Source organism: Chamaea fasciata, unplaced genomic scaffold, assembly GCF_029207755.1.
Source record: "Chamaea fasciata isolate MVZ Bird 193981 ecotype frontalis unplaced genomic scaffold, bChaFas1.0.hap1 SCAF_9, whole genome shotgun sequence".
NCBI classification, from domain to species: Eukaryota; Metazoa; Chordata; class Aves; order Passeriformes; family Sylviidae; genus Chamaea; species Chamaea fasciata.
Window position 1 is genome coordinate 8,009,825 of NW_027094094.1, and position 21,877 is coordinate 8,031,701.

Below are 21,877 nucleotides of genomic sequence, written 5' to 3' on the forward strand. Positions count from 1 at the left end.
TCGCATTTGTTTGAATCACCAGTTCAAAGCCTCCGTAGCAGAGATCTCGAAGCAGCAGAAATGTAGCAATGATCCTCGGTGACTGGAAACCACTGAGTTCTGTGTGCAGTTTGATCTCTTGACTAACATCACACTTTTCCACTTGGAGCAGTGCTCTTGACCTGGCAGGTCACTCACTCACCAGCAGAGCAGACATCAGTGCTCACTGAGCCTGCAAGCCTTTGAAGCCTTTGCTTAAAAAAAAAAAATCCAACCCTGCAATGAAGGAAGATAAACTGTGCTGTATACAAAACCCCTTGTCTAAGAAATGTCTTATCTCTGAGGGGTTTGCACAAGCCCTCTCTTCTTTGGGAATGATGAAAGCAAGACAGGTATTAATAAGCTGAAAAGAGAAATGGGTGCAGGAGGGATCTAGCTTTTGATGGTAGCATCTTTCTCATGTTTTCAACAACTGCAAGGTTTTTCTGTAAAAATGTTTTGAGACAGAGATATTCATGAAACTGCATTTCTAATGTGGGCTAGAGAGAGCTGGGAAAGCTAAAGAAACTTTTTTGGCAGCAGTTCATCTTTCTTAGCCTAGTGTACTTGTCCAATCTGTGTCCCTTTTAAATTCTAATTACTTCCTCAGGCACCACAAACACTCTGGCCTTGTCACTTCTCCTTTTGAAGTTTGCTTCTCATAATGCAGCCTCTTCTGAAGCGCTCATGCTGTCGGTCAGCTAACTAGTGCAAAACATTCCACTGCTTCAAAATCACTTAATTCTTTTTCAAGTACAAAGAACGGCTTCCCTGCTGCTGCCTGCTGACTCAGGAGAGACAGGTAGTGTGCCTTGTGTCAGCCAGGAGAGCAAGCTCCTGCAGGCTCCTCACACAGGGCGGAAAATGTGCAAAGTGTGAGGGCCGAGGTGGCAAGCAGAGGTCTGGATGCAGAGAGGTGTGTGAAGGGAAAAATACATCTTGGTGAAACTAGTCTGAGCATCAGGGAGTGCTGAGTGTGTATCTTTGCCAAGGCTTAGATTATCAGCCCCATCGCTTGGGTCACGTGCTTTGGCCTGAAAGGCTGCCTGTGGTGAAGGGCAAACGAAGAAAGTGGACTTTTGCAAAATCTCTGGAATATTTAACACAGAGTAGCCTTTCTCAGGTTTGCAGGACAAACTTACCAAGCATTGCCCAAGCTGAGTGTGCAGTTTGATGGAGATCTGATATTTTTGGGGCTCTGATCCGGGACAATCGGACTCCTTTGAGTTTCCCCAGGACCCTGCCCCGATGGAGACTTGATAGAGAGAGGCAGCCTTGATCCAATCGCCAGAAACAGAATTTTAATAAAGCAAAAATAACAAACAAGAAGGCATACACTACATTTGGAACAAACTGGGAAAAGACAGTAACAAGTGGCAAAAAGTAGGGTCCGGGGTCAGACAGGGTTATGTATACATTTCAGTGTGGGGAGGAGTTAAGGCAGGGTCTGAGGGAAGGGGCCCATAGGGGAGAATGATTTGGAATATTAAAATTTCTGCACCAAAAATCAACCTATGGTAACACAAAGAACGAGGAACTTTCTAGCAACAATTTGCATACTTGAACTGAGGGGCCATGTGAGTAAGCCTCCTACTGTACTTAGAACGGGGTTTTCCAGGGCATTAAGCCGAGTTTTTCCTCCTCTCTGGGGAAACCACTCTTTGCAGAGATCCTCAGAGTAGCAGAGAAGAGCGAGAAGAGCTCCTGAGGACTGTGCTGTGCTGAGATGCTGTTTCCAGCACCTGAGCATGGTCTCTGCGTGGTGCTGCATTGTGTGAGCACACCAGCCGGCCCAGGACGAGGTGGATTATGTGGCATTGAGGGTTGTAGCCGTCAAATGAATTTTTCTTGCCTGCTCTTTCCTTCCACTCCCTTTATCCCCCATCACATCTGCCTGCAGCTTGCCAGGGATGGGCTCCCTGGTCCTCAGTGAGGGCTCTTGGCCTGTGCCAGGGATTTCTGCTGCTTTATACCGACACCCAACATTCAGCCTCAAATGCCCCTTTGATGTGCTACTCTGAGCCAGGCACAAAAAGGATGTGGGTGACATGTGCTGGAGCACTGCCTCCAAAGAACTCTAGATAAGGATGGATAATCATGGGTAGGGAAAATGAAATGGACTGTTTTGTTGCTGAGAGGGTCCTATAGGTCCAGTTTGTCTCCTGCGTCTCTGAAACAGTTTCCTGCACTTTCCTTGTCCCTCCGGAGGGGGAAATTGTAGAAGCATAAGTTGTCTTGTCCCACATCGAAATTTCAGACAAATGTTGCTCAAAATGAAGAGGAAATTGAGAGTGAACATTGCTTGAATGCCATGGTGAAGAAGTTTGATGGCCTGAACAGCCCTTGAGAGCTTGGCAGTTCTTGTGCCTGTGTTTTTTGCCTGCAGTTTCTGCAGTGTATGACCTGTTTAGCAGCTTAGCCAGGTGGCTGTGACAGATGTCCCTGCTGAAGGCTGAGATGGAGCTAATCACTGCTCCCTGCCCTTTCCACCTGGCTGCCAGGCCAAGCACTTTCCCCCTTTGGGTAGTTTTTCACACAGGTGCCTGTGAGGTGGTAGCAAACTCCTCCTGGTGTCAGTGTGAGAGAAAGTGCTGTTCTAGGGTGAGTACCTGAAAGAAACCTTGTTTTGGGAGAAACAAAAGATTGTCTGTTTTTCTTTGTAACCGAAGGTAAGTGATGAAGGATGTGGTAGTTACATCCCAATTGCTCTTTGAGGTGGGACTCTCTAGGTGGGAGAGCCGGTGCTTTTTACCCTCTGTAGCAACATAAAGAGGTGAAGCAGCCTCCAGAGAAGATGAATTGAAATCCCTTCAGTTAAGGATCCGCCACCTTGGAAGTGAGGATTAGAGGACAACTGCCCCAGGGATCTAGCCTCCTCCTGCCCCCTCTATTTATTGACTCTTTCCCTGAAACAAATGAGTTAAATCAGTAGTTTTGGTACTTCATCTTATAAACACCCACACTTCTTACTGTTTTCACTGTCTTCTGCAACAAAATATGCCTAGTCCTAGGAATGGGGAGAGTTTTCCCAGTCATTTGTCTTTCCTTCCCCTGCCTGTTTCTTTCTTAGAAGGGCTGGGCAAACAGTTAGCAATAAGGCAAAGGAAATTGCAGCAAACCACAATAGAAACAATCCTTGTGTTTTTCTGAAAGGCTCTGTGGCTTTACCTTTGGGGCTGGGGCTTAAACTCAGAATTGGTGGAAGGAAAGACAGAAGGTTGAGTAGAGGTTTGCAGTGGCAGCCTGTGATCTCTCTTGAGCCATGTCCAAGATGTACTGCTTCTCTTTTCCTCTGGGCCCTCAAGCTGAGTGGCCAGCAGTTTTCTCTGCAAAGCAGGAAGGCTGCTGGGCTGGCTGTGCCTTACCAGCTGGCACTAGTGAGGATATGCATCTCTTTTTGCCTGTGAGCGTTAGAAAACTGTCTTGAGGGCAGTTCCTGCACGCAGGATGCTCCTCGTGTCCTGAATTGCTTCCAGCACTGCAGGCAGAGGGGTGGACTGGCCAGGCTGCACTTAGCACTGAGTAAACAGAGTTCCTTCAAGTTATTACTCTCATTAAAGGTTATTAATTCACTCGTGCCAACGCTGAACTATATTCCATTCATTTTCTGGATGGAAAGCACAGCAGTGTGGTTTGGAGTGAGTGCCCCAACCACAGGGAGCCAGGCACGAGCTGCCGATCCCAAACCACTGCTCCACAAAGGATCCTCAGGTACCAAGGATGAGGACATAAGTGTTTATCAGCATGTAATGCTGAGAAAAGAGAAGTGCCAGCCCGGGTAGGCTATGGCCAAACTACAGGGATGCCTCCAAAGTGTGTTAAGAGGGGGATGAAGGAGTCAAAAGTGCATTTAGAAAAGCTCCAAGGAAGCTGGATTTGCTGGAAAGACTTGAATGCGTTCATCAGCAGTTTCTTGTCAGAAATTTTCTGCTGAATGATGGCAAATGAAAATAATGATCTGACTTTTAAATCTGTGATAGGATTAGTGATACCTTTGGCATATTTATGTAATAGGTTTCAGAGGTTTAACTCTGAGTATTGTTCCCAGTCTGGATAACTGGCTCTCATTCATGTAAACAAAGTGCAAGACAAAGTAAGAAAATCTTTCTTATCCTGTAAATGGTTGTTTTGCTGGTTTAAGAGCTGTCTTTCATTTCCCGTGCCTCACAGTCAGGATAGAAAGGGAAAAGTTTTCCAATTCACATGAAAAAAAATAGAAATGCAGATCTTTGTCCTGGTTTTGCACTGCATCAGCCCCCCTGGGCTCATGCCAGTCTCTGCTGGGGAGGGTGGCAGAGGTGCCATGGGGTGCTCTTGTCCTGAGCCTCCTCTTCCCCCAGGGCTCTGTGAGCCTGACTTGCTGCTGCTCAGAGATGAGCTCAAGTTCATGGTGCAGATGGTAAACCAAGGTTTATTGCTCAGTCTTGGCAGAATTTTGGGTGCTTACCTCTACCTTACCTTATCAGAGGTTCCCCCATGCAGTCAAGCGTCCATGGGTGGTGGGGCAGGGCTGTCACCATGAGTCAAACCAGGAGCCCTCCATTTGGCCACTGCAGAAGTTGTTCATCTCAGTAGGTGAATGTCTCTGGCTTCTCTGGTCCATGAGTCAGATCACACCATGTGGGGCCTGGGTCTGTAGGGAGACAAGTGGGAGCTCACATATCTCCTCCTGCCAGTTGTGGTGTGCAGCTCCAAGTAATGCCACCTGTGTTTTAGTAGGACACGTTTCTGTCACGTGGATGGGCCTGTGTTGGAACATTAATGTTTGCGCAGCCACTGCATAAATGAGGTGGCCTGGGAGAGGTTCTCTTCTGAGCATCCTCTCCAGGAGTGACACTTGTTTTTCCCAAGGCCATCAGTATTTGTTTTTATGAGTGTTGGACAAAGAAGCTTTGCGGAGAAAATGTATTTGGGAGCTTCTTGGCAGCAGGAATTAATAACACAGATGACAAATGGCACCAAAGACTTGAATCCAAATTGAAAACCTGCTGAGTGATGAAAGTGATGTTTGGGATATGAATCAGGGCAGAGCCTCTCTTTCTCTGGACATTGCTTCAGCATTAGGACAAGACTGGTGTTTCCTAACAGGGCACACGTGTCTTGAAACAGCTCATGTGGTGCCCAGCTGCCTTGGTAATCCATAGCAAACAGGGGAGCTGCCTGTCCCTGGGGTGCTGCTCTGCCACCCTGACTTAGTGAAATATCATTTTGGAGGTGTGGGAGAGGAATAAAGGTGGCATCTCTTGAAAACAAGAGTGAGGAATGTCCTCAGGTCACCTGGCAGGTGTGCCTTCCCCTCACAGGTGGGAGAGTGGTGGGTGGGAGCTGTGGCCTGCTTTGGTGGCAGATGTTGGATCCCTGTTGGGAGGTACTGAGTCACTGAGCAGTAGTGACTCATGGCAGGACAGGGTTTGTGATTTGACCTCTTTGTAGTATTACTAAAGCTCATCTTTCTATGCTTGCTAACCCTAAACTGAAGTATAGTGAACATTGGTTTTCTTTGAATCTTGTTAGGAAGGAGAGTGAGCTGTGGTCCTTAGTGATGTCTACAGATGGGGGAATTTGTGGGGGGGGGGGGGGGGGGGATTTTTTCTGAGGGGAACATTGGTTTTGGGGATTTTAGCACTTTTCTCTGCTGATGATTCAGACTTCCAGAGAAAATACTTCTGGTTTGCACGTTGCTGCATCAACGCTGCTCAGTGACTCAGCTTCATCATCCTCCCTCTTGGTGTTTAGGCTTCCAGATTACCTTGAGGAGGATGGATAAGGACTGTATGCAGTGTCTGGACAAGGGATTGAGCAAGATAATTAAGAAAGAAATCTAGCAATCAATAATGATGTTGCTGTAAGCTCTGCCAGCCTACCCTGATACACTCAGGATACTTAAAAAACCTGCTCTGCCCCTGCATTAGTGCAATAGCCTGGTGTGGTCGTTCTGCTTTTCAGCTGTAGGCACAGAGGCCCAGCCCTGGCTCCTGTGGGCAGTGTGGCTTGAAAAGCCCTTTCTGCAGAGGAAACAGCAAGGAAAGACTGGGGACTCCAGGGCTGTGTGTCTTTCTCTCTGACCCCAGAGCTCTTGCTTTTGCTTTCTCAAACATAATTGCTTTCCCCTTGTGCTGTGTTCCTATTGTTTGTTGGAGAAATGATGCCATTAAATCAACAGAGAATGGTGGGAAAATGCTTTGATATGAGGCCTTAGGGCGTGTGCATGTGTGTGTGCTTGTCCTCTCTCAAAAAAACCAACACAACCCTATGTGTATCTGGCAGCTTCCTTCAATTCGTGTCTTGCCTGCGAGAGAGAAATCTATCTCAAAACATATTTGGCAGTGAACCTCCTTTCTTTGTATTGAAGTGGCACAGACTGTGGCTGTTGTTCCAGGGCTGCCGTTCACCATCATTGGGACAGTTCATCTCTCCTTGCATTTTCTCACTTGCTGTTTTGGCAGTGAGGTATCCCAGGCTTCCTTTTTCATGGGGAAGAAGGGATCCTGTGGCTGTGGGCTCAGCAGGCATTAAGGACTGTTGTGTGTCTCTATTCTGCTGCTGCTGTGTAATGTGGACAGGGGTGGAAATGTGCTTTCCTCTGGATTCAGCCGTGGAGAGTGATGAGGCAAAGTCTGCCACAGCATTTTGACTAAAACCACGCTCCAGGAGCCTTGGCAAAGACCTGAGGCGAGGTTCGGGGAGCACGTTTCCCAATCATGGAGCAAAGGCGGCATTAAGGCAGAGGAGAGCGAGGCTGTGCTGAGCAGGCAGCTGTGGGATGCCTTCTTGCACAAGGTTCCAGCGGAGTCCTGTGTGTTTGTGCCGTTTGGTTGAGTGTTTTGTGTGTTTCTTTTTCTTGAAGGCAGCTGTTCTATCCGGTCAGACACCTCTTGGTAGCCCCTTCCTGGGTACAGCTGTGCATTGCATTAGGCAGCAAACAGCAGATGTGCTTTAAGTTGCAGGTCAGATGGTCACCAACCCCTCCAGTGAAGTCAGCCCTGTAGAGTGATGGAGAGGAGAGCAACCCTTTCTGCACAAGGCAGAAATAAACCAAACCAACCAACCACCAATTTTAGCTGGAATCTGAAGGAGTAACGAGGAAAATCAGCAGAAAAGACTCTGGGGACAGAAGGAAATCAGTGGTGGCAGCTTCACAGGAAATGGTGTCTCTGTCATGCCACTCCAGGATTCAGCTCTGGGGCTTGGCAGCAAACGTGACTTCTGCTTTGTAAAAACTGTTGGGATTGTTTTTCTCCCCACTGGGAAAGGAGCCCATCAGGCCCTGCTCTTGGGGATATTTACCTTAAAAACAGTGTTGTCTTTAAAGTCCTGCCCTGCCTGACTTGGTCCAACTTTTTTTAGCTGACATCTTAATTTGAATTGATCATTGCTTACTCTCTTGACTACTGCACTGGTGTTTCTTTAGTTTCTTCCTTTCTGTTTTCCTAGCTGGGTTCTGTCCCAGCAGGAGTTACTGTGTTATACAACTTGTATGTGACCTGGTGCCCTGCACAGTGAGGATGTGGCACTTCTCTGATCCACCCCAGGTCCCCAGCACAGTTTTCCATGGTCTTCTGTGATATGTTGCCATCTGCTGAGGCTTTGAGCATCACCGAGCACCTGAGCACAGACCTGCAGTTTGTAGCCTGGTACAGCTGTGGGGATCTTGTGAGTTTGATGGGCAGCCTGCTAAGATGGCCTGCTCCAAAGGAAGAGGTGCCAGCATCTCCTGGAGTCATCCAACAAATCTGTTTGGCAGTGGGTGACCTCCAGTGACTCACCAGTTGCTGTCATGGAAAGGCTGAGACCCTTTGCAAAGAAGCACATCACTGTGAAGTGTCAAACAGACACCCTCCATTGCATACCAGATGATCTTTAAGGTCCCTTCCAATCCAAACTTTTCTATGATAAAATAGAGCAATATAACACTAAAATGCAAGAGTGCTCAGTAAAGTCTTCTTGTGACATGATACTTTTCATGTTTTGCTTCTCTTCTCTCTTCCTTTTTTTCTTTTTTTTTCTCCTTAATTTTTCTTGGATGCTGTTTCCCACCTTCCAGTGCAGGGAAGAGGAGTCTGTTGTTTGCTCAGCTAACTGAAAAAAGCTTTGTGTGCATTTTCTGCTGCCGTTTTGTTAAAGTTCAGAGTTCCTGGGTTAGAGCTGCCCCTTCTCAATACGAGTCTTGTTCGAACTTCCAGAGCAGCCCACGCAGAGCTGCTTGGGTTCATCTGCTCAGTTCACAGCCCACAGCCAGCCAAACACATTGTTTGCCTCTGTCCTTCCATGAATCATACTTTGCAACAAAGACCAGCCCAGTGCTCCCAACCAGAGTGTGAATCCAAGCGGTGCTGGATTTTAGGTACATTAATAGAACAGTCTGGGTGGGTTTTTTTCCTTTCCTTCTTCCCTGTGAGCACTCATTGTGTCTAAAAATCAGACAGCTTTGTGACAGTGGTCATAACTGTCTGACACTTGTCTGGCTTATTAGGAAGACTCTGATGGGAGTTCTCCAGTTTGACAGTTTTCTTATTTTGAAGGATTTTAGCTTGTCTCGGGATTATGAATTTCGCCTTTTGTTTTGTTTAATCTAGCAGTGATTCTCCAATGAGGAAGTTCATTGTTTGCCAGAAGCTTAAGAGGGGGTTTTTGTGGGTTTTCCTCTGATAAACACAGCACTTCTCATTTTGCTGTGGGGAGATTTCTTTTTTCTACAAGTCATAATTATTTTTTTGTGGGCAAAAAAAAAAAGACTCTTTTCAACAGGACAACAATGGGCTGAGCTTTTTTTTCCTCTTCCCATGAAAAGCAAGAAGATGGAAGGCTGGCCAGTCATTACAGGTGCAAGTGTGAGAAGTAAATAATTGTTTCTGATGGTCAAAACCAAGGTGGTAAACCTGGTCTCAATATGAGTGCCTTAGTGTGCACTCACCTGATTTGTTCTGCTCATCACCCTGGGTGAATGCTGGTGGGGTTTCAGTGTGGTGGGGATGCTTTTCAGAGGAGCAGCTTTCTGGGATCCAGCAGAGACGTTGCTGCTTCCCAGTGTATTTGGATGAACCCTCTACCACCTGCCCTTCCCTGCATTGCCCTGCCAAAGCCAGCAGCATCTGGAGCAGGGCAGAGAAGCTGCATCCCCTGCAGAGGAGCCAAAGCATTGCTGTTCCCTTTTCCTCACTGCTCCTCTGCACGGCCCTGCAGCAGGCAGGGTGAGAAGGGTTGGTTTGTCTGAGGAAGGATCTGCTTTGCTGTTTTGGAAGGTGGCCCGGTGTGGGGGTCATCCAGCTGTTACAGCTGTCACCATCCACACATCTGCCTTTCCTCACAGCTGGGGAGAATGGCCTTCTCTAGCTGTAACCGTGGGTGACTTTTCCCTCTTGCAAAGCCCAACTGTTACTGTAAGACTCCAGATTAGCCAAGGAGGCCTGGGCTGGGTCCTCCTGCTCTTCTGACAGCACTTGCTATTCAGCAGCCTGAATACTGCCTCTGTGCCTGCCTGTCCTCTCTGCACGCTCCTCAGCTGCCCTATTCATGAAAAAAAGAAAGCAGGACTAGAAAGGAGCTGCTTTCTGCCAAAGCAGCCCCTGGGGAATCCCAGTGCTGCCAGCCAGGGCTGGTCAGTGGGAAATGGGGGCTGAAAGGCTGCCATGGGATGTAGTGCATGGTGGAGGCAGTCTGGGGAGGCTGGGCATGGGCAGGTACCTCAAGATCCTCCTCAGGAACCCCTCTGCTCCTGGGGGCTGGCTCTTTCATGATTCACAATGCTGTTATCAGTTCTGCTATCTCTGGAGTTTCCAAGATTTTTGAAGCAGGAAGCTTGGCATGTCACAGACTGCAGGTATTTACTTGGTGCCTGAATGGAGTTGTTTTGTCAGCAGTTAGCCCAGCTCCTTCTTGGAAGGAAGGGTGAAGCCCAAAGTGCCAAACCCAGACTCTGCTTTGGGCAGGAGGGTGGAATATCTCTCAGCACTTCAGGATCCATGGATGAGGGGTTGGAAACAGAATCTCCAGGCTGGGATGTGGGAAGGCTAGTTTATACTCCTGATCTGCTGAAGAATATGCCCATATCCTTGGACAAATCACTTAATCTTCCAATGCCTTAGTTTCCTGTGAGCAAATGATACTCCTTATCTTTCACCTCTCATCTCAGCAGAGGAAAGAGTTTGTCTTTTAGTACATATCTCATTACAGTTCTTTGTCCGGTGGCTGGGGCCCCTCTACCTTGATAAAATAAGTAATTGAATTTAGATTAAATGGTCTAATACAATCCTGCCCAGTGGTTACTGAAACACTTGAATGAAAGTTCATTCAGAGCCTGTCTTCCCATTTCCTCATAAGGCCAAGACATGAAGTAATTAGATGTAGACGTTGGTTGTTATTGTAGCACTCTGACAGAGATCAGTGGTTATTGGTAGGAATGGCTTTTATAATCTAGTTTAGTGGTCATTTACCTTTCAGTGACCCTGGTGTCAGGCAAAACTGGCAGCTCTTTTGCGAGGAATGTGCTTCCTCAATGAGGGCTTTGCTAGCTGTTTCGTTTTTGGCTCCAGCTTCACGTGAGCTAGGATGGACACTGCTTCAATGCAAGAGACTTTCAGTCTGCAAAGAAAGGCACAGACTCCTGCCAAAAGAAGCCCTTTTCAGGGCTGTCCTGCTGCCACTGAATTGCTGTTGGAACAGATCAGTTGTGTTTAAAGCACCTCTTTGCTTATTGCTGGGACCAAAGTTGCAGCCTTCAAACTGAGAGAGCCTGTGGTGGTCAGGGGCAGCCCAGGAGTTTCTGTAAAATGGGTTGCATTGTCTTGGAGTAAAAGAAAGGAGAACAAATCTCATCATCCAGTTAAGTGCATGCAAGAAGAAGAAGCTGGTAATTCTGACTGTAACCCCCACCCTGAAAGTCCTTATTAAATCAGTAAAGATGTGATATGTCTACATCTTTCAAAGTACCATCCTTCCAGGGATGATCATCCACTCACTGCAGATGCAAATCACTCAGGTTTCCCATTGACTGTGATGCTCCTATACCTCTCTCCATCATGTGTTGAGAAATTCCTGCAAGTTTTATCCAGTTGCTGATGTCTGTTGCCATGGAGAAGGATATGACATGAGCTGAGCTGTGATTTCTAATGGTACCCCAGGTCTGTGGCTTTGTAGGGAAGTGGAGTAGGTCATATCCTGGTGCTTGAGGGGACTGGATTCAGCGCAGGTATTCACAGTGACCTTGGCCAAACCTCTTAATTTTTCTGACAATCTGAACCTTACAGGCAATCCCTGTTTTCTGTGAAGGGGGCTGAATTTTTGTAAGATCTGTGAAGCTCTTTGTTTGAGGTGGTGCCAGAAATATTACTCGAGTCACAAAGAAGTGCTATGAGAGTTGAGAGGAGCAATATAGCAGTGGAAAAAAGTTTCAGAAAAGCATCTGAGAATTTCTGTGCCTTATGACTTGGGCTTCTGTCTACTTCTGATCTCTCATCCTGCTGCTCACAGCCATACGATTTTGCAAATACATTCCTTGCATCTCTAACTATTGCTCTGCAGAGCAGGAATCATCTCTTTATGTGCTCTCATTTCTGAACTGCTAAGACAAGGAGAGCAAAACCATGCAGTTTGGAGGGAGAGCTGTTTGTTTCAGGCGGCTTTGAAAAGCCACCAGCTTGGTTTTACCACGAGTGTGCTCCATACATCACCAGCACAGCATGATAGGTCTGTAGCTGAGATCAAGCAGTGACTTCCAGCACTCAGAATCCTGAGATGGTTTAATGCACAAGGGCTCTCAATTGTTTAAGTCCTATTGACCTGCTGTGATAGTGGCTTGCACAGAGGATCTTAGAGACCCTCATTGTATTAATTCATTTTACTTCTCACATTCATCAGTCTCTGATAAGTGTTAGCTTGTTCTCCCTCTGAAAGAATGAATGGTCGGTGGAGGTTATTTTTGCAGGTATCAGGTCTGGGTTGGGAATGTCCAGCTGAGTTCAGAGAGATACTTGCATAGAAGCAGATGGTTTATATACTGCTTCTTGCAGAAGAAGAGCAAAATTAATCTCTCTGGAGTCCCTGAAGTCTGAATCCATTGAGGCCTGACAGAGTCTTTCCACTGACCTCTGTGGCCCCAGGATCACATCCTAAATGAGCTGCTTTGAGTCACTGGAAGCCTGAGTTCAGCTTTGGTGGGCTGGAAAATGTAACCTACTGTATGGGCTGTGCTATTCATAAGAGCTCAACCCTGTGTGTGTGCTAGCTGTGGATGCCTGGGAGAAGAATAAAGTCATTTTCTGCAGTCTGGGCGTGGAGGAGGGAATGGGAATTGTGCCCCCTTCCCCTGCAAACCCACTGTTGTGACATCCATGTGGGCAGCTGTTGGGAGATTACCTCCTCCTGAAGCTTCAGATTAAGTTTAAGGTACCCTTGGTGCTGTTTTTTCTGATATCATCCCTGACACATGAATGTCCTGTGCAGCTGGCCTGACCAGCAGGACCTGACCTCAGTTTGAATTTTCTGATGTGGGCCACTGAAGCAGATGAGTATGGCAAGGCTGTGATTTACCCTGAGGGGTTTCCTTAAACTTGAAAGAAGCAGGGTCCCTGATGCTTTAGAGAAACCAGTTGTGGGTAGGTTTGACACCATTCATGGCTTATTGGCATCCAGTATTATTATCAGCAAATGCTACCTATTTCCTCACAGCTTATGGAAAAAAACCAACCACTTACTGTTTCTTAAAGTGATTCTTGTTTTCACTGGGCTAAACAGAAGCTAGTAAAGACATTTGAGTTAACACAGCATGATGCAGGTGTTTTCTATTCCCTACTGGTCCTAAATCAGACCAGAAGAGAATTAATTTGGTGTTGAGGGTATAGTATAAAGTGTGAATACCTACAAGTTGGTTGGATCCTGTGGAGCTGTTATTGATTGATCTGGAGTCATTAGGCTGTTTTACAGTCAGTTCGGTGGAGATTAATTCAGTAGCAAGTTTTTTCAATTAACAGCTAGCACCATAAACCTTTAAAGTGTAATTTATTTATCAGTCTTTACCCCAGGAAGGTTGCCTGCTGGCTGAAGATAGGTGAGTAGGAAGGTGATGGCTTTCTCCTGCCTTTAAGAAAGTGTCCTTTGTGACCTTAAATGTGGCAGCTCTTTAAGTAGAACTGCTCCGATGCTTGGTATTATGAGTCCAAAATCCACAAGTTAACACTTTTCTAGTTCATGGGTGTGAACTGCGGCTCACCGGGGTTCCATGGGTTCACCCAGTGTGGGAATGCTGTAAGAAAAGGGACAGGAGCGCTGCCCCACTCAAGTTATCCCTCAGTTCCCTGGCGGAGTGCTGAGGAGTCAGTGCCTGGCTTGCTGGTGGCAAACCCAGGCTTCACTGCCCACGTCCTCTGCGGATGCCCAGCCCCAGGGAGCGATGGAGAGAGGTGACCGGGGAGCCTCCAAAGGGGAGCAGCAGTCCCAGCTGGCTTTGGCACGTTTTTCCCACACGCTCTCGTTCTCGCCCGGCGCTTCCTCTCTCCACATAATACTCTGTTATTTCCTCCTCCCGCCCCTGCTGCTAATTAGCCCGCGATAAACTCTGGTGTGAACAAAAGCGAGCAATTAAGAGGCTGGTGCTTCAGCGTGGGCCCTGTCAGAGCAGTGATTTGTTGGTGGCAGGGTGTGCAGCACCTCCTCGGGAGGAAAACAAACCCATTCGCCTGGCTGGGGCTGGGGCTGGGGAGTGGTGTGTCCCAGCTGCTTGCTTTGGGATGCAGGGATGTCTTGGGTACTGCAGGGCTTCCTGAGGCACTGAGAGATGCTGCTGAGTCTGGTGGCTTCAGTTTCACTCGCTACAGCGGTCTCTGTGGTCTTGAGAAATTTGAATTGTGATCTGTGTATGTGAGGAGGTGAGGTTTTGTTTTTGTTTTTCGTTTTTGGTTGTTTTTTTCTTTTCTTTTCTTTTTGGAATACACACATAAGCATTTTCAAATTAGTACACACAAAGGAATAATGGTAGAATGAAACATAAAATTGTTGAGTGGTTTGTGCTGGAGGGGACCTTAGAGATCATCTAGTTCCAACTTCCTTACCATGGGCAAGGGCACCTCCCACTAGACCGGATTGCCAGGGCCCCATCTCTCACAAATAAGGAGGAGGCTTAGAAAAAGGAAGCAGAACCCAGGAGTTTTGGTAGGTCCCAAGCCAAATGAGGTTTGAATGATATTTACCAGGACTCTACTCTAGGTGCATGCATCAAGACCTTGCAAGCTGCCTTCGTGTAATCTCAGCCCTAATGCTCAAAATCTCTTCAGGTTGTCTTTGCTTGAGCCAGAAGTCCTAATGGAAGAATAGGTATTTACATGGGATTTCACTGATGTGTGAACAGGCTAAGGGAAGTTGGAGATTTTTTGGTTTGAGACTCACTTTCTTTCCAAAGCTAGAGGCAGGGTTCAAGCTGGAAAATTAAATATGAACTATTCCTGGGCAGAGAAAGCAAAGGATTTTGGAAAGCATGGAATTAACAGATGTCCTCTTCTGACACACCACCCAGCTGCTTTGCCAACAGTTGTCTCTGTTTCTGTTGTAGCTCTCGAGCAGCTGCTCACAGAACTCGAAGATTTTCTGAGGATACTGGACAAGGAGAATTTGAGCAGCACTGCTGTGGTGAAGAAGAGCTTCCTCTCTGACCTTCTGAAAGTCTACACCAAGTCCAGTGGTACAGATGAGGAAAACCAAGGATGGGGTGGTGGGCTGCCATGGGAATGGCTACGGGGTCTTGAGGCAACATTTTCCTGGCGGCTGGTGGGAAGAGGAGACATGAAAATTAGAAGGAGAAAATGAAACTGAGTTTATTTTTGCAGTGACCTCTAATTGTTTGTGTGAAATTACTGTAGTTATGTGTCCAGCTTTACAAGCAAAGGATTCCCAAGATTCCTGATCCTTTCTGTTTTCCTTATTAAACCTTAAGTTTATTTAATCCACTTTGTAAGATACACAGGATGTACTCTTTGGCCAAGTTAATGTTTAAGTAGAAATTTTAACTTACGGAATTTCCTGACCATAAAGCACTTAATTTTTCTGCTTTTTATTATTGCTTGGGTTTTTTTCCTGCACGTTGCCTCAACCAACGGGCTCTCTCCAAATGTGCTCAGCAGAGACACTTTTTACATCTGCCTTTGTGGAAAAACTTAGCAGCGTGCAAGCAGCATGTGGGTAAAGAGTTCACTTTTCCCTTTGTTTGCAGGTGGTGATGAGGAGTATATTTATATGAACAAAGTGACAGTCCATAAACAGCAGGGTGACCAAGAGAAACAAGACAAAGGTAGGGAGCTGAAGATTAATGGTTTCATCGTGTCTCATGGGATGATGAAGGCACACAAGGTTAGAGCCTTGCTCTGGCAGCTCTGAGGGCTGAAGCAGCTGCTGGTGCAGAAGGGCCATTTTCATAACATTCCCTTGGAAATAGTGGTCCTTGCCAACACTGCAAAGTTATTCCTGGAAGTAGCACTTTGGAGGTCTTTATTTTGGGATAAAAACGTTGCCTTCTAAGGCTTGAAGCTCCAGTGCCTGAAATATTCAAGGAAGCCTTCATGCTTTCTTTGGCCACAAAACAAGTCACTTTTTGCATCTTTGAGACCTTGAAAGTGTATTTGTTGTTTGCTGTGTTGCTCTGCTCTGGCCCAGAGGGTCTGTGTTGTCACAGCCTTGTGAGGCTCACCATCTGCACAGACAGAGCACCTTCATCTCCCAGGGATGTGAGAGTTCTGCAGAGTAAAAGCCAAGAAATTAAACCTAGATAAAATATTCCTTTCCAATTTAGCTTTCCCAGGTTTTGAATTTTTAACACGGCAAAGAACATAATTGTCTAAAAATGTTCTTCCTCTTTGAAGTTCACCATGAAAGAGGTTGCTGATAATTGCATGGAGTGAGAGTATTAGTGACACACATTTTTTAAATGCACACCTAGTCAGGGGCTGGTCCTACCCCAGGCTTTCCAATGCAGAGGGATGAAACAAGGACTCACCAGTGCAGCCTGCTGCCGATGTGCTGGTCCTGCAATAGTCGGGATTGTTAAACTTCCAGGGTTGTTTGTTTTCGGTTTATTTCTTTCTGGTGGGTTTTTTTGTTTATTTGGTTTGATTTGTTCTTTAAACTACCTGCAGCCAAACTTGGCCTAACTTCAAATGCCTCTGAAGACAGGATGTCCTCCCAGTGCAGCCCCAGTGTGACCTTCAGACAGGGCCCTCTGGGTGATGCTGTAATGCTCTATAATAGGATCATACAGCCTCCCAGTAGCTCCCAGCAGCTGAGCAGCAACAGAAACATCTCTTTATGTAAGTTCTCATTTGGGTGGATATAGCAAAGCATCCACCATGCTCAAACACAGGGAAAATTTCATACAATTTATTTTTAGAGGTGGTTCTTTTATTTCAGACTTTTCCCTATCAAGGCCAGGACCCTGCCCACTCAGTCACTCCCTGCAGGACCTGGCACTTCTCTCTTTCTGTTTCAACAACTTCCCTATTCCAAGTAAAACTTCTGAGTTATTTGGAAATGCTGAAGTTAGTGAGACGTGTAGGATCTTAGCCATAGCTGCAGCTGGGTGTAGAGCCCTGATCCTGCCCCTGTGACTGGATGGAGAGGTGCCTGCAGGTTCAGGTTTAGTGGATGGAGGGGATACTGGTGTGGTATTGATCTTCCAGTGATTATGCAACTCCCTCTGTCCCTTTTATCTACTGCAATTCTGTGCCTGTAATGGGATTAGGGACTACACTTTTGTGTCTGAGCTGACAGGACCTCTCATGCTCTGCAGAATTTCTTCCCCACAACAGCTGTGCTCAAGCATGCGCCAGCAGCACAGGATGAATTGCTTTCCAAAGTCCATCAGCTCCAAAAGTCACCCCTCCAAACTTTAAAATATGTGATTTCTGCACAAAAAAATGTATTTCCCTGCTCCTTTTATCTACTTGCAATTTCAGCGGTAAGGATTTAAGTGGAACAGACGCCGCTTTTGAGATGCCTTCCTGTGGCCCAGTAATTGAATTCCCTGCACTGGGTGATGAAGGCACTGTAATTTACTGGATCTCATTTACCTGAGAGATGCTGCAAGTCTCTACCCTGCAAGTCCACAGGGCTCTTCAGTGAGCCAAATGCCATCTCCTTCTGGAAGTGAGCACAAAGGGGCAGGAGTCTGGGAGGTGGGACTGACGGGAAGGGCTCCTGCTGTGGCCACTGTGATCCTCTTAGCCCAAATGCCAGGTGACATTCACTTTTACAAGGAACAGAGAGCACAGATAAGTAAAAGTACAGATGTGAATTTCAGCAGGATTTTGAATGGTTTTTCTTTTTCCTCCCTTCTTCTAAATCCTCTTCAAGCTGCAGGTTTTAGAGAGGCATCTTTATCAGAGGACACCTGCAAAATGTTAATGCTTGTCTAGGGAAAAACGTTCCTTCCCTCCCACCCCAGTAAGGAAACAGTCTGCGATTTGTGATGCTGGAGAAGGAAGGGGTACATCCATCATTGCACTATCTCAGAGGTCATGGGATTTGGGCACTCGTTGAGGCCACCCAGGAGTTCTGTGGTAGGAGAAGAGGGGGACTGAACACAAGTTTTCTGAGCCTTCAGTGTACTCTCCAGATACTAAATCACTCTGCTTTCATCTGCTTGGAAAATCTGACTCTGCAGAGGCAGACACAGATCACCTGGAGGAGTTCTGCTGCCATATGCCTGTACATGTGTTTGTCCTGGGCTGCTTTGGGCGCAGCCCTCCCTTGAGCAGTGATTACACTACTGGTCATGGCTGGCTGTGGTGAGCCACTGTGCACTCAGCTAAGCAGCCACCTTGCAGTTTCCCCTGGGAGGAGGCTGGTGCTGGATCCATTTTTTTGCGAAGGGTAGCAGAGGAACAGACAGTCACTGGCCTGTCTGCTCGCAGCAGCAGGGATCAGAGCCAGCAAGGACTAAAGTGCCATGGGTTTCCAGACACTGTGTAGTGTCTGCCCCTGCTGCTTCTCAAGACCCTTTAAAGTCTCACCAGTGGATCTGGCCTTCACAATTTTCCTTCCAGAATGAAAAACATGCCCTAAAACCAGAGGTCAGCTCTTCTGCTGGGTCTCCCAGTGCCACATTCCTGGCTATGGCCTGAAATGATGTGGTGGCCCTGCAGCCCTGCCTGTAATTGTCACTCTGCTGCCCCCTGAAATAGCATCTTGCTGCTCCAGCACAGCCCAGGGCAGCAAGTGCTCTGCTGGGAGATGCCACATGTCATCTGTGTAATTGTTTCTGCCTTGCAGTGCTGGATAGGAAGAACTCCCTGACCAATGGAGACTCAGGGCTGCATTTGTCACCTCCTCAGAAGGGCCTGCCAGACCTCCCCCCTCCAAAGGTAAGTTTTTCACACCCTTTGCTTTTCACTGCCTCAGCCTGGGGCTCTGGACCCGTTGGGGCTTCCCTTTTTTCACATCCTGTGCAGTACGGCTGGGTGCAAAGACCTGTGCCTGTGTATGATAGTGAGGCAAAGAGTCCTGGTGAGCTTTATTTTAAAAATAATAACAAAACATTGAACTAGGGATTGAACCAGCTGTATATTTCATGTTTGCAAAGACTGTGAGTCAGTATGTGGTTGACCTACTGACAGCCAGGAACCCCTGTGGTTCCCAAGGTGGAGCAGGCAGCTGTGGGAGCTCTCCATGAGTGTGCAAATTGGGCTGTGCTCCCTGCCAGGAGACCCACACTCACTGCACGGCACTCCAGGCTTAAGGAAGGAGAAGTGAGGTTTTCAAAGAAACAGAGGTTGTGATGACTCTCAGCTGTTGCTTTGGAATTATCTCCTGAGTTGTAAATCAGCTGTGGCTGGGCTGCTGACATGATCTTAGAAAAGCCAGGAATTGTTCTGCTGTGGGGTGGTGGGGAGGTCCCCGAGCAGTACCAGGACCTCCCTTGCTGCCAGAGCCTTTCTCAGTTTGGCCATTACCAGAGGTTTGCTCACAGCTGGAGCACCTGGTGGTGTCTGTGCACCGTGTGCTGGTGTAGTTCTGGTTGTGCAGCCCACAGGTCCGTGAGGAGGAGTTGCTGGCTCTGTAGATTTTTCTGCAGGGCAGCTCTAAGTCAGTTAACCACCATCAGCTCTCAGTGGGATGTTGTCTCTGCCAGCAAGCCAGCCCAGCTGCCCTAGACACCTCGAGACCCTGAATGTTGCTGTTCAGTAGTTGATGCAATGTGGGAATTGCTGTTAGCTGGGACTTCAGGATGTGAAAGGAAAGGAGGGCAGGGAGCATGCATGGGGAGGAGGAGGAGGCATGGAGGAGGATGGGGTGGTGCATCCATCAACCATGAAGGAGGATCTGTTCTTTTCCCAGGAAGGAGGATGCAGGGTGAGGCCCCAGGACTTTTGCCCAGGGATCTGTGTGGCTCAGCTGGAGTTAGCTGGAGGAGCTGGGAAAACAAGGGATAGGATGGGATGCAGCTGGCAAACCCTCGGATGCAGTGGGATTGCCTGCAGGGAGCTGCTCCAGCCCCAGAGGGCTCTGCCCACGCAGATGGCTGGAGCTGGAGTGCCTGGTAGCAGTGGCCAGAGCAGGAATCTCTGTTCGGCTCTGTATTTCACAGTGGGCAGGAGGTGGATTGAAGGCACCACTGGGGAAGCAGCAGCTGAGTGTCCCCAAGGTATTTCTCTTGAGCTTGGTGCAGCCCAGCTTTCTGATGAGCAATCAGCAAGTTAAATGAGGGAATTAGAAAAAAATAATCTTCGATTTTAGCTGAGAAGGGCACCTGTCTTCTCTCAGATCTGTGCTTGGGAATTACCTTCTCCCACCTGCTTACTACTGGAGTTAACCTCCCTTGGATGCAGCAGTCAAGTAGCTCCTCCCAGTGAGCATCTGAGTGTCAGTGAGCTTTGGCAGCAAAGATTTCTGAGTGTCCTTCAAGGAGTGGGGCTGGGGAGAGCTTTAATGAGTGGAAATTTCTGTTAGGGGGAAATGGATCTTCCCTTTCTGCATTTGCAGTGCAGGCAGGAGCCACAGCCACCTGGGCAGTGGAGGATGGAGCACAACTCCTTGCACAGAAACTGGGAGGTTAGGAGAGGAATTCAGATTTGATCTATTTTAGTTCTGCAGAGTCTTCTGTGGTTTGGTGACACTCGGGCATCCTGTGCTGTTGCTCTGCACTTGCCTTTGAGGCACAGAAGAAATATGGTGATAAAACTCTGCACAGATTGTCCCTGGCACCCACAGACACCAGCATCCCAACAGGGGTGGCCCACCTGGTTCCCACTGATTCCTTTGGATTTGTCCCAAAACAACCTTTAAACGATGAGTTCTGCAGGCTGTGGCTCAGACATTGGTGACCTCTCCTCTGCTGCAGCCCTGGCACTCTCCCTCTTCCCACAGCCATCCACAGGAAAAGTCCTGTGGTACGGATGCAGATGGCCAAGGTGGTTATATTTGCATGCTCGTTGTGCCATAATGCAACAGGCAAATGATCTGTGAGGGCCAGCATGATTAAGTAACACAATATATAGCCTTTGACTTAAGTTAGAGAGTAAACCACTCCATGTCTCTAGGGAAAGAGGAGACAAAACAAATACGGTCTGGGGCAGCCAAGGTGCACCCTGTTGGCTTTCATCGTCTGTAGGAAACAAAACAGAGCAGCCCCTTCCCTGACAGTTGTGGGATGGTGTCAAAAAAACCCCACAGCATTTCTTTGTGTAGGCAAAGTGAGCTGGCTACACGCAGGAGGCCACCACAGATGGCAATTACAGACACATTTCCTAGCCAGGGAAGGGATTAAGTAAAGCTCTGGAGTGACTGGGTTTGTTTTGGTTTCTTTAATGTAACACATTAGGACAAGAAGTTCCTAAACCTTTTAAGTGTTTAGAGGGCAACTGTTTTCCAGCAGTGCTCTACCTGCCTCTGGAAGGAAAGTTCAGTCTGCTCACAGCATCTGGCAGACCCACGTGAGAAGGAGTTTTAGCTCTGGGGAAGTTTGGGAGGTTGGCAGAGCCATGGGCAGCTCGCCCAAGTGGGAAGAGCCATGTGACTTTGATGTGGTCAGGGTTCCTCGCTCCCACAGGCCCAAGCTTCCCTTTGTGGGCAGCTGTTGGCCAGAAAATCTTTTCCTTCAGAGCTTCCTTTCTGCTTCTGGGCACCGGGAGCTGCTGGTGGAAACATCTGGGGCGGGATGGATGGACAGCTTTGCACCTGCGCTTGATGACGTTGGCATGACCTGTAAATGGACTGATCTTGCCTTAGGCTGCTCTGCAGTGCTGATGCACAACTGGCCCCTCTTCCCCAGGGAGCAATCCTGGGCTGGCACAGTGCATGATTTGTGACCTTCAGCATTGCTGTCCCTGCAGAGAGACCTGTTTTTGTGCCTCTCCTCCTGGGGGGAGAGGGGCTTTAACCCTGGGCATCCTGTCAGGGTTAGCACAGCCCCAATCAGGTCAGCTGAAGCATTGTAAGACAGAGCATCCTGGTTTTTAGATTGCTGGGGGTGGTTTGACCCCGGTGAAGAGCTGGGACACCTCACTGGGGAGCAGGGGAGTGCTACTGTCAGGTCAGGGTGGGAGATGGGATGCCAGGAATTTGGGAAGAACATAAGCTCTGTGCTTATCCTACTGATCATCTGTTCTTGCTGCTGCTCTGCCATCTCATGTCCAACAACATCTGTGTGAATCACCTGAAAAGTAAAAAGTTTGTTTCTTAACTTGAATTTTTTTTCCCCTCATGTATTGATATTTCTAAAGGATCAAGGCATGTTTTTCCTGCCAGCCCTTGCTTATGTTTAGGGAAGGGTTTGGCAGGCACCACAGGGATTTTCCAGCACTTGGACTCTTTTCAAAGGCTTATTTTCCATTGGTGTTGTTTATCCATTTCCTTCATTTTTTGTTAAGAGCACAATAAAGAT

At 47.6% G+C, this 21,877-nt stretch overlaps 1 protein-coding gene across 6 annotated transcripts in view; it reads left to right on the forward strand.

Annotated features, from left to right (window-relative positions):
- The window catches only part of AFAP1L2 (actin filament associated protein 1 like 2), a 66,591-nt gene that overhangs the window by 26,451 nt on the left and 18,263 nt on the right, over positions 1-21,877 (forward strand). For 3 of the 6 annotated variants that reach the window (XM_066190888.1, XM_066190882.1, XM_066190883.1), the window contains exons 2-4: positions 14,561-14,689; positions 15,218-15,295; positions 18,268-18,359. In XM_066190888.1, the coding sequence (XP_066046985.1) occupies positions 14,561-14,689; positions 15,218-15,295; positions 18,268-18,359 (299 nt within the window). Of the gene's footprint in view, positions 1-2,563; positions 2,620-13,010; positions 13,064-13,620; positions 13,881-14,560; positions 14,690-15,217; positions 15,296-18,267; positions 18,360-21,877 lie in introns of those variants that run through there. The other 3 variants (XM_066190885.1, XM_066190887.1, XM_066190886.1) reach the window with 3 other exon arrangements.